The sequence below is a fragment of the Lycium ferocissimum genome, chromosome 11, assembly GCF_029784015.1.
Source record: "Lycium ferocissimum isolate CSIRO_LF1 chromosome 11, AGI_CSIRO_Lferr_CH_V1, whole genome shotgun sequence".
NCBI lineage: Eukaryota > Viridiplantae > Streptophyta > Magnoliopsida > Solanales > Solanaceae > Lycium > Lycium ferocissimum.
The window spans coordinates 37,293,110-37,305,412 of NC_081352.1; the positions used below are offsets into that span (position 1 = coordinate 37,293,110).

At 34.8% G+C, this 12,303-nt stretch overlaps 1 protein-coding gene across 1 annotated transcript; it reads right to left on the reverse strand.

Moving 5' to 3' along the window:
• Positions 1 to 6,804: 6,804 nt before the first annotated feature.
• Positions 6,805 to 11,925, reverse strand: LOC132036046 (protein DJ-1 homolog B-like). The gene is made up of 8 exons (XM_059426268.1): positions 11,729 to 11,925; positions 10,902 to 11,102; positions 9,693 to 9,842; positions 9,413 to 9,595; positions 8,536 to 8,616; positions 7,802 to 8,002; positions 7,585 to 7,725; positions 6,805 to 7,249 (listed from the first exon to the last, which is right to left on the reverse strand). Exons 1-8 carry the CDS (start codon positions 11,870 to 11,872, stop codon positions 7,052 to 7,054), a joined length of 1,299 nt encoding a protein of 432 aa, XP_059282251.1. The 5' UTR covers positions 11,873 to 11,925; the 3' UTR covers positions 6,805 to 7,051.
• Between the last annotated feature and the right edge of the window lie 378 nt (positions 11,926 to 12,303).

Sequence of the window (12,303 nt, forward strand, 5' to 3'; positions counted from 1 at the left end):
CTAAGAGTAACATTTCAAATGGCCTCCAAATTCCACAACTTCACTCAAATCAAAGAGAAAATTAACATAAAACGGGTCACTTTTTCAGTTTCCCATTTCTTAAACAGAAAATCGTAATGGTTCAATTGATAACTGCACTTTTGGCACTTGTAGGAGAAAAAGAAATCAGTCGCCATCTTTCGTATCCTTTGAATGCGCTATCTCCTATAAGTGATAATTTTTGTTCTATTCCAGTGAGAGATCCTCTTCCTATTCGGTTTATGTTAATACCAAGATGGCTTTCACTAACGGCAGAAATGAAACGGACAAGATGAAGCAAAATAAGGAGAGCAAGTATCATATTTTTCGGATAATTTCCAACAACACCTACGCAAAGGCAAACACTAAACTTTGAAATAAATAAATTCTTGAAAGAAAAAGTTTACAAAGAAAGCTCACGTACAACTTAAATCCAAAGAATCAAGTATGCATGCATAATCAAAACATGGGAACAGCCAGGAAGAGACAATTAGATGGAACAGTCAAATGGCAAATGGAAAAAAGAGGCGATTGTTGGTAGTATCATAGATAATTTTTTTTTTTTTTGAGGTTTTGTTTATTAGAATTAAAAGAGAAAATGGCAAAAAAAGAAGAAGAAGGAGAAAATAGATAAATATTGGCTTGTGAAATATGTCACATCAAGAAGAGCAAGTATCACTATATTTCGGATAATTTCTCATCACTTGATCAAGTTTGATCTCCGATTTGTTAACCATTAGTTTTATTAATTAAATAGATAGCAACAGCAAAACATTTCATTGAAATGACACGGCCCACTTATTGCGGTTTCTTCTTCCTTTTGATAATGACGAAAGTCATTTTGTGATAAATAAAATAAAAGACTCTTGAAATTGTTACTGAACGAGAGAGAGACATCTTTTTGTCTTTACAACTAAATTGATCCAAAGATAAGCATCAAGGTTCGTCCTCTTCACTGATGATTTCTGCCAAACATAAGCTTTCACTTACCTGGTTTTGAAAGAACACAAAGACTCTTTATAGAATTTCTTTAGTCATATCGCACAAACCTCTTGGTGTTTGAGAATCTTTCTTACGTAAGTTACTATTAAGATATTCATTTTCTTTTCCTTTTTGGAATAGCATGTTCTCCGAATGAATTGTGGCCTACACATCTTAATTCGTTCTGCTCGTGAAAAAAATACAGTATTTTTTTTTTTAATCTTTTCTAAGCTCGTAATGTTATTTCTTAGAGGATTCATAGTTAGTGAGATTTTTCATTGTTAATGAAGAGGACATAGTACTTTTTGTATAAAAGGTATAAATTTTTATATAAATACTCATATATGATTAGTCATTCGTGAAACAAAAAAATATACGCAATATGTATTAATATTTGAATATCTTACTATTGTTTTTTAGGTAGGAAGACTTTCTTAACAGATTATGGGAGTGTTTCACAAGTTCTACAGTGTGATACAGAAAAGGAGAAATAACATCATATTTAAGTCAAAGGAAATGTACATACTATTAATATGACGACATATTTATTGAAGAGGACGGAATTTGTGGTAGTAAATTAGGATATAAAATTAGATTTTTCCTACCGGGACAACAATTTATCATAGTGAACTACCTCCATTTATTTGAAGAGGAAGATATTTTGTGGTATATGTGTCCATTTTCAGCACTCTAACTCAACTTCTGTTGAATTTTCTTTTTCAAATGAATAGCATTTTTTACTTATATGTTGCTTCACGTCTACTCATAGCTTGTGGCTCCTGGTGTTTCTTTTAATTATGCTTTTCACCGTGTTTTCCAATAAAATAGTTTAAAAGTTGCTTATTCTTTCCACACAGACATTTGATCGAAATAGCAATCACTTTTAACTATTTCTTGAAAGAAGAATATTGTATACGGTGAAAACCGGATATGGTCCAAACCGGTGATAGGGAAGGAGTGATGAGTGTACCGGATGATTACCCGGTCCTTTCCGGGGAAGGCTCTGTATCGGAGTGAGACGAGCCTCTCTTCCCCGTTATCGAAACGGCCGAGTCCGCTGCTCCGAGCGTCCGTGGCCGTTGTCCCGTATAGCCGTTGCCCCGAGCTACCGTTAGTCCGAATAGCCGTTACACGTGAGCTGCGCATCAGTAGCGTCCTGTCATGGTCAGCCACCAACCATGCGTGTGTCAGACGGCGCCGTCAGTCCAATCCCACCAAATCCGCTCAGAGCTGTCCTTGTCATTATTTTATTAGTTCACATTGTACGAAGCCCATGGGGGCAACATTATAAATATGGGGCATCCCCCTCCTTTGAGGGGGTTGGCTTCTTCATGATTTCTAAGAACACTTGTAATAGAATAGCCTATATATACAATCTTTCTCTTAAATTCTGATTCGGCCAAGGCCGTCTTTGCTCAAGTTTATATTGCATTCAATACACCAATTGTCCTATATTGCGCATAAACGTTCATGTTCTCAAACGAATCACCATCACTAGCCACTTGATCGAAGAACCCTCTCACACACATTTTCTCCGTTCCATACATATCAAGAACAAAGCACATATCCTATACCCGCTCGTAAATTCAATTGATTATCCGAATCCGGGGTAAACAAATATAATGTCAGTTAGACATTTATCAAAATGACATTGAGCTTCCTTCTGACTTTGTTTATAAGTATTTAATTTATTAGTGCAGAATGACGAAACCTACAAATTGAATTGTTGGATTAAACGTTCCAAGTAGGCACGTAGTCAAATGGTCTTTTGGATATTTTGCCAGGTCTCATGTTATAGGAGAGTCGTTGGGTTTGGATCGGTTGGCAAACTTACGTAATATTGTTTATTTGCACATTTTGTTAAAGCTCGAAGTTTATTTTGGTGTCTTCATTTGGATAGGATATTTACTCCAATGGCCAAAGATAAGTTGGGCCAATCTTTTCCGTTAGGAAGTAAATGTATTATTGGGACAGTGAGGAGTATACCCTGCAGTACATTTTTCAGGAGAATATTCACATTCATGATGTGCTTTTGTACATTATATATAGAGTTGTAGAGAATATATTGAGCTTGCTCTGACTTACTTTTCGAATAGATGTCGGCATAACTCTGCTATCTCATAGCTTTGTAAGAATAACTTGACAAACTTTTTAATGACTTCGCGCGGGTCAATTAACTAGTTTCTTACCTATATATAAACGCAAGTCCTATTCTTTTGGTAGATATCTTAAGACAAAAAGAGATTCTTTTCCCATATTTTAGTGTGCTGGGTTTTCTACTTTGTGAAATTTTTGTTAGATTCTGATTCCTAGTTTTGTACTAGAAGAGCTTGTTGAATCCTGGGGGATACACCCACATCGGATGAAATATCCTTAAGAACAGTGTCTTAATTGACATGCCTCAAGCTATAGAGAATTCTCTACAACGTTCGTGATCAAGTATTTTTCGTAAGTTTTCCAACAATCTTAAGGATATCTCCACTTTGTTCTTATGGAGAATACAAAGTACGAATAGTACAATATTTCTAAGGACACTTACATTTTTGTATGACATAATATCAAGAGTACCAGGTATGTGCAATTGAACTAAATACTTTTCTGAAAATTGCAATTAAATTTCTCTGTGAGTTTCAGTGATTATCTTCTCTAAGATTTAATATTGAGTTGTGGGACAGGTTATTAGTGTAAAAATTATGAGTTATTTGGGCAGTGGAGTGACTCCTGAGAATGTTTCTGTTAACCATTGAAGGTAATTGATAGGAGAGTGGGAATAGCAAAACTGATTTTGAGGATAATGCTTTAAGGATGATGCTGTGATGTGTTTAATAGAGAAAGCTACATCATATATAGCTTGGATAATATTTTTATCTATAGATGCGATATGCTTATATGCGTTTCGTTCATGTTCTAGGTTATTTGATTATTTTCCATCAGTAAGTCAAAATGAGATATTTGTTTTCCTTTATCGGGTAGAGTAAATGAGATAGCCGTGAAGAGTTTTCCGGACAACAATATGTGCTATCAATTTTTTTAATGGAAATAATAATTATTTTGTGTGGGACAAATTGAGCCATCATAATCCTCAAAGTAGAAAAAGATTCAGAAAAATGATAATCCCGCTAAGTAAAAATAAAGTAGACTAAGCGGATGATATAATTATTGTGGTCATTTCTCAAGCGAATCTTGTGGCTAATGTGAGACATTGGGTGTTAGACGATTTTGGTGCTACTAAACTTCTTTGTGCTAACAAATTTATTTTGTGTTCTACTCTCAATTTGAAGAAGAATAATGATTTATTTGTCTTGGTGATTCAAGAACTTGAGTAGTCCTTGAAAAGGAAAAGTCCTTCTTAAACTTACATTTGAAAAATATTGGCATTAACTGAGGTGGTACTTGTTCCTGATTATATTTGAACTGATTTGGTTGCTATGTGGTTATTAGGAAAAATTGGATAAATATTTTATTTGAGTTTGATAAAGTGGTAACAAAATTAACATCTTCGTGAGCAATGGATATTTTTACCATAGTTTATTTGCGCTTACTATTTTTTAAATGAATGACGAATATGTTAGTGTATTTGTGTGTGTTTACTATTTTTATTTATTTGTTTATTTCTTATCCAACTCTTAATAAAGATATTACTTTCTTAAAATATTTGTTGATGATGACATAGTGTAAGTAACTTTATATAATTATTTGGGTGAAGTTATATTTATTAGCTTGTTATTTATAAGATGAAATATCTTATGATGAATTAGTAATAATACTTCTTATGAGTTATGAAAATATTATTCCCTTATCTTAAATTTTTGAAAATGTGGGGGTCTACGGTGTCTTATGAGTTATGAAAATATTATCCCCTATCTTAAATTTTTGAAAATGTGGGGGTCATGGTGTCTTACTAGAGTTATGTCGAGAGAATTTTTCAAAAAGAGATAATATTTTACTTGGTTTGTTATTCAAAATGTTTTTGAAAATAAAGTTTTGGAAAGCAAAAAGAAGTTGTTGATGATGAGATCAATTCTAATTTTGAAACATAATTATTTGAGAAGTACCATGAAGCAGGGTATTAAATGGATATTTCGTTGTATTAGAGAGATACAGTGATGATACCTGAATTTTTATTCAGATGAGAGAAAGTCCACTAGAAACTATGTGTTCACCTTTTTGGGGGTGTAATAATATGAAAATCAGCCAAATAAGCAATGAAATATGAGTTTGTGGTTTGGAGTTGGCTGGTAATGAGACTTATGATACTTATCAGTGAGTATTAAGGTTGAGTTGAAACCAATGTGATTATATATTGTGGGTTCCAAGCAGCGTTAGCTGTGTGAGAAAAATGAAATTTTCAATAGCAATAAAACATATTCATTTGAGAAATAAAGTGATAAAACAGCGTCGTTGTGAGATGAAATTATTTCATGAGTTATGTGATGTCTGAGGTGAATTTGGCCGATTCATAAGACTAAAAGAAACATCAAGGGGAATGAGACTTTTGTCATTTGAGAAGATTAACAATGATGATAACCCAACCTATGTGATTGGAGATCCCATGAATTAGGTTCATATGTGTAATAACAAGTCATTAGTTGATCAAAAGAGCACTATAAAATTATGTTTCTTCCTATGGTGTGTGAATATAGTTCAAATCTGCAAGGCAAAGTGAGGTTGAGCTATAAACTCTTAATCTATTACCATATCCTTTATAGGTGGTGTATTGCTCTGCAGAATACACTTGATGGGTGGACCTATATGAGCGTGGAGTGGTGTCGCTCCTATGAAATTGTGACAGATTTCTAGAGCACTCATGAATATCAGGACATGCGCATGGCCTCTTAACGCAAAGCCGCGATAACGACAAAGATTGTGCGAGTATAATGTGATAGAATAAAACCTTAGGCTTACAAAAAGAATTCCTGGTTCATAGAAGTTTTAAACTTCACCAATTGTTCTGTAAGTTTAATCTTGTTTTATCTAAGTTTGGTTCATAGTCTACGAGACACTAGATTCGACGCATTATACTCATATATGTAAACCCAACAAAACTTTTTATTTTATTTTATTTTTTAATAATCTTTTTGAAATAAGTGGGGGATTGTTGAAAAAATAATTATTATCTCAAAAGGATGGTATCTTAATTATGTAAAACAAAAGATTTGAGCCTTAATGGTAAAAACGTGACTATTGCAAAACCGTTTTCTGGCAATTAACTTGGTCATTGACTAGCCTTTATTGAGCATTATTTCTAATTAAACTACTAACGTTATTTTCAAACAAATTGAATAAGTCTTGTTAGTGAGAATTATTGTCTGCTTCTAAGTTCTAACAGATCCTTATACTCTTTATGGCTTATATTTCTTACCTATATATAAACGTAAGTCCTCTCCTTTTGGTGGATATCTTAAGACAAAAAGAGATTTTTTCCTCATATTTTAGTGTGCTAGGTTTTCTACTTTACCAAATCTTTGTTAAATTCTGAATTCTAATTTTGTACTAAAAAAACTTGTTAAATCCTAAAAGATACACCCACACCGGATGAATATCCTTAAAGACAGTGTCTTAATTGACATGCCTCAAGCTACGGAGAATTCTCTACAATGTTCATGATCAAATATTTTTCCGACAAAATTCGTGATTAAATATTTTCCGTAAGTATTCCAACATAGCTTTCAAACTCAATTGACTGTAGCTTATACCTTTGGGAGGGACGAGAAGAATATAAACAGCCATTGCCTTGACTAGGAAATTAACAAGCGCGTATGGACGCATACAGTTCGGAAACACCCGCTTAGTACATACACTACATTTTAAGTGCATACTGATGGCAAAGGTTATTACTCATATGCTACAAGTTTACAACTATGGGTGCCTCGACTAGGAAATTAGCACGTGCGAATGAAAAATTCGGACACAGTTTGGCAAGCACCCACTTATTACATTCAACTACATTTTAAGTGCATACTGATGGCAAAGTTTATTACTCCTATACTACAAGTCTACAACTATAGGTGCATAATGCTGAAGACAGAAGACGCTGGCAAAACAGTTTTATTTAGAAAACCATCTTCTTTGCTACCTCTAATGTTTCCTCGTGTCCAATAAACTTATCTGCGATGGCCAGCGCAAACTCCATGGTAGTTCCTGGTCCTCTGCTAGTAACGAGATTGCCATCAACCACCACCCTGTTTTCTGCTTCACTTGGATCGGTGAGTTTATTGCACAAAGCTGGAAAGGCAGTGGCCTTTTTACCCTGGATAACAAGAAAAAGATGCATGTCAACTAATAGAGCAAAATTAACAGATCAGAAATAAAGTAGTCAAATACATAAATACTGTTATGAAAGCATGCTATGCTGCAAGACTTGCAGCAACAAGGTCCTTGTACATTTAATAATGTACTACTGTTACTTTTAAACTTATCAAGACGAACCACTATAACCTAGCTCAACAAGGCTAAAGCCCATCAAGCCTTTAAACTTAACCTGATAACCAGCATAATGTACAGATTATAGTAATCGAGGTAATATCCACTTGCTTTTTTATAGTTCAACTTTCAAAATCCAAGAGCATGAGAATGTCTTCTTACCTTGAGTAGCCCATGGTGCTCGAGGACTAGAGCAGGAGATGCACACATTGCTCCATATGGTTTGCTTGATTCTCTCTGCTTCTTCAGCATGTCAACCAACTTCGCTGAGTTGGCAAATGCTTCGGCACCACCAAGACCGCCCTGCATAGTTGTATACTACAGTAAGACAAGAACTTCAAGGAGCTTTTGAAGCAGCATTTCAGAGGATTGCACTCACCGGCAGGACAATGAGATCATAAGACTGTTTGGCAGCTTCATCAAGGAGCACATCTGCTACTAGTTTAACTTTTCTGGAAGCAACAATCTCCAATGTATCTTCCACAGATGCCACTACTACTTGGGCGTTTGCTCGCCGCAGTACGTCGATAATAATAGCAGCTTCCATTTCCTCAGAACCATTTGCAATAGGCACAAGAATCTGTCAAACAAGTAAAACTCCAGATAAATTCGGAAATATTAAGAACTTGAATATTAACATGTTGATTCAGCTCGAAAACTCGAAAGAACAGTTCATGACATACTATAAGTACAACATATTGCTGTTACTTCAGAAGCTAAACATTCTACCTAGAAATGGGACACTGCTATAACTTCCAAAGGTAGAAAGGATTCTACTAATGATAGTTAGCACAAAAGTTTGCAAACCCTTCACTCTGGGGACACGGTTATACACGGATGCCCATAGAATACAGCATCCTTCTCTTTTTGAGCATATATATCAAGACTCACAAAGTTCCCCTGAGACATTTTTTTTTTTTTTTTTTTTTGAATAAAGTTCCCCTGAGACATTTACCAGCTCAATAATGTATGTATCAACATACACATAGTAGTAGAAGATCTTAATATATGCAAAGTCCAAGTGGATCACTGGTAAAGAAATGATTAATATATCAAGTACATGAATGAATGTAGATAAAACTGACAGATCCGCACCCTCGGCCAAAATGTTACCTGTGGTTTACTCGTGCATGTCCAATTTACTGAATTAAGCTCCAAAAATGCAAATTCTTCACTGTGATTTGGGCGCATCACCTGAATATAAACAATTCCAAAATTTCATAAATATATGGCACCGAGCAAATACTGGACCACCGGGACTGCAACACGAAAACAACATCTACAGATCTCCGATACCAAAGCTAAAATGATTAAGAAAATGCATTGACATCGAGCATGACGCATAGAATACTTAAGTGAAAAAAAAAAAAAAAAAAACAAATGGACTTTGAACAAACAAAATATTCAATAATAGAAGAAGAACTAACAAGGAACTAATTTCAACAACTGTCCACATCAAAATAATCATCAGGATAAGATGATTCAGTAGGCCAAATTGATATATGATGAGAAAAGATATGAGGCCTCAACGTTGCATTCTGCATCAACAAAGGTGAGCTCAAGCTCTGATTTTCAACACTATCCGTCATAACCACTCAACTCTCCTCCAAATGATTTAGCTTCTCTTCTAAGTAGAAGACAACCTTTCTGCTATCCAGCCTCCAGCCAATTATGTATCAGCTTAACACCCGCGATTACACCACCAATGTATTCATATTACTATGACATAGAATAGTCAGAAACATCTTTTCTCCCTTTGCAGCATAGTAGGATACATTTTAACGTTTTAGTTAGTTAATCTCTTCCAAACTAGAATCATACCTAGAAGTGAAAGGAATCCATTTCTTTGTTTCAGCATATATGTTAACATAAGATGCAAATCGAATGTCCTGAATATCCCAAATTTTAGAACTACAGCACCATGTCCCACATCATGCCAAGACATTGCTTCCACTTTTATGATAAAACGAAGGGATGAGATTGAAATTACCAGTGGGCCAGAAACTTCATTAGCCTTCTCACTTCCATACAACTCTTCAACCAATGCAACAGCATACTCGATGGCCGTTCCCGGTCCACGACTTGTCACAACTTTCGCATCCTTTTGGACTCTTGACTCAACAGCACTGGCATAAGAAGATAGTTCCTCCATAAACGACGGATAACATGTTGCCTATAGAAAAACAAAGAGAAAAGATTTCTAATTTTCAGTCCCTTCAAAAGTAAAAACATCGTTGAATTTTAAGCAGGAAGGAAATGAATGAGCTAACTTTCAGCCCCTTCAAAAGCCCCCATGGTCCAAGTGCTACCGCAGGAGCAGCGCATATTGCAGCACAAAATCGTCCATTTTCAGCTTGCTTTTTTACAATGCTTTCCAAAGTTTTGCAGTTCCGAAGGTTGGAAGCACCAAGCAACCCTCCCTGCAGAATGACAAAAAATGTTAACCCCAAAAAATCAAAGAAAAGAGACATAACTAAGGTAAAAGGATATCTTCATGTGTCCCTGAATGAGACTTGGACAGTATGAAGAAACATTTATGCTTACATCATATTGGTTCAGGAAAAGGGATAGGACATGTAAGAAAGAACCTTCTTGCAATATTCATCATTTCCAGCAAAAAAACAATACAGCTACATTAGTTGTGCAGACATCCCCTTTTGACTCTTACATTCCCCACGCACAAATATGGACATGGACAAAATAATCATCATAGAATCTGCTCACTTACATTAGTAAACTAGATTTTGACCAACGAAACAAGATGGAACCGATACATGTATTTGAGGAAAATCTTACATAACAACTGATCGTAATGATCTTGCTAAAACAACACATAATAACGAACATAGGATTTTACAGAATTCACATATGACCACAGGCTTTTACAGAATTCAAGAGGAGTTTATCTAGAATCCGAACTAAAGAGTCTTGCGTCGAATATCTGATAAAAGTATTACTAACATACAAGTAATAAGAGCTGAAGGTGGAGGAATAACAATACATGGATTCTCAGTCAATAACACTACCTGTAATTTTAGGCAGTGGATAATAATTTAAATTATGTAGGCATTAGCTATTCGGAGTGTTATACCGGGAAATAAACAAATGATTAAGGGGTCGTTTGGTAGCTGGTTAGAGTTATGCAGGGATTAGCCGTGAGGGAATTGATGTATTATTATGCAGGGTTTAGTTATTCATGTATTACTATAAATTTTCTATCCTGCATAAAATAATAAATAGATTCCTCATAACTTATACATGTATTAGTTATGCGGGTCTCTAAATTGCAAACCAAACACTGTATTTATTTATACATAGAATAACTTACCTCCTAAAAACGTGATACTTATGCAGGATTTAGGTACATGAATAATTTGCCTCCTAACAGTTCAGCCAATCAATGTTCAATTAAGCAAAGCCTAGGTCCAAATCTACCCTCCAATTCTTCCCTAATTAGTGAGCTTGAACAACAAACATACCGGAAGAGAGATAAGGTCGAATTCAGTATCCGCACAATCCGAAATTAGAGCATCAGCGACGATCTTAATTCCATGCATTACTTCAACCTGAAGCTGCTTCTCAACGGAAGCAACAGTAACCTCCGCACCAGCTCTCCGCAATATATCTATCGGCACTATAGCTTCAATCGGCTCTGTCCCGTTCGCAATCGGAACCAATACCTAATAACAAACAAATGTAAATCACAACCAATAAAAAATTACTGCACTTTATTTTGCCATGTCAGATTTTTTAATGACAAATTTGGTTTGAGTAATTTTATAAGAGAAAAGTCCTAAGTTGAGTGACTCTACTCATACAAAACAAAATTGAATGACTTTACTACATAATTTCTCAAAGTTGAGCGACCTTTTGAGATATTTACTCCATTTTTCAACGACAAAAAAATATCTATTGGAACTATAGCCTCAATCGGCTTTGTCCCGTTAGTAATCGGAACCAATACCTAATAACAAACAAATGTAAATCACAACCAATAAAAAATTACTGTAATTTATTTTGCCATGTCGGATTTTCTTATGACAAATTTGATTGAGTAATTTTATTGATACAAAACAAAGTTGAATAACATCGTTACATAATTCCTCGAGTTGAGCGACCTTTTGAGATATTTAATCCATTTTTTAAAACGAGAAAAAAATAATTAGCAAACGATTACGATAAAATATCCATCGGAGCTTCAATCGGAACTAATACCTATTATAACAAACAAATGTAAGTTACAGCTATTTTTTATACCGAGGAAAAATAATTGGCTTGAGGAATTTTGATAATTATATATACGTACCTTTTTAGTAGAAGAAGCCATGACTGAAAATGAAGTTAGTCGAGAGAATCGTCTGTGTTTGGGAGGAGTGAAGAGTGAGGGATTTTGGGAGAGTTTTATAAAGGAAGGGAGGGGAGTGAGGTGGCGCAATACTAGTGCTGCCATTTTGTAACAAAAAGTGAGGAGTTTTCTGGAGATGCTGAGCTAGCAAGGCTCGAGCCGAGGATAAACATGCAGGGGCGGCTCTACTTGGGGCCACTTAGATAAAAATTACGTATATATAGGATAAATTTTACTATGTTTATGCGTATATTAACTTTTTTGAATACCTTCAATAGTATTGATTTTCCCTTTTTTTTCGAACATCCCGAATGAAAATCCTGAATCCGTCATTGTAAACATGGCTAACTTAGTATGCATTTGGTTGGCCACAATCTCAATTTCAATAGTATTGATTTGAAATCCGCTTTGTTTATGAAATCTGTATAAAATTTTAATTTCAACTTCATTTCAAACCCTAGATACTTTAAAAAGTAGGATTTCAAATTTGAAGTTGTGATTTTAATTTTTTAAATGTAAAACTTGACTCATAAAAT

Excerpts from the sequence above, each read along its gene's own strand:
- LOC132036046 (XM_059426268.1), bottom strand. The coding sequence starts at position 11,872 with ATGGCAGCACTAGTATTGCGCCACCTCACTCCCCTCCCTTCCTTTATA. Across the intron at positions 8,003-8,535 it reads CATGCACGAGTAAACCACAG|ATTCTTGTGCCTATTGCAAA; the intron begins GTAACATTTTGG and ends CTTGTTTGACAG. Across the intron at positions 7,250-7,584 it reads AGCACCATGGGCTACTCAAG|GGTAAAAAGGCCACTGCCTT; the intron begins GTAAGAAGACAT and ends CTTGTTATCCAG.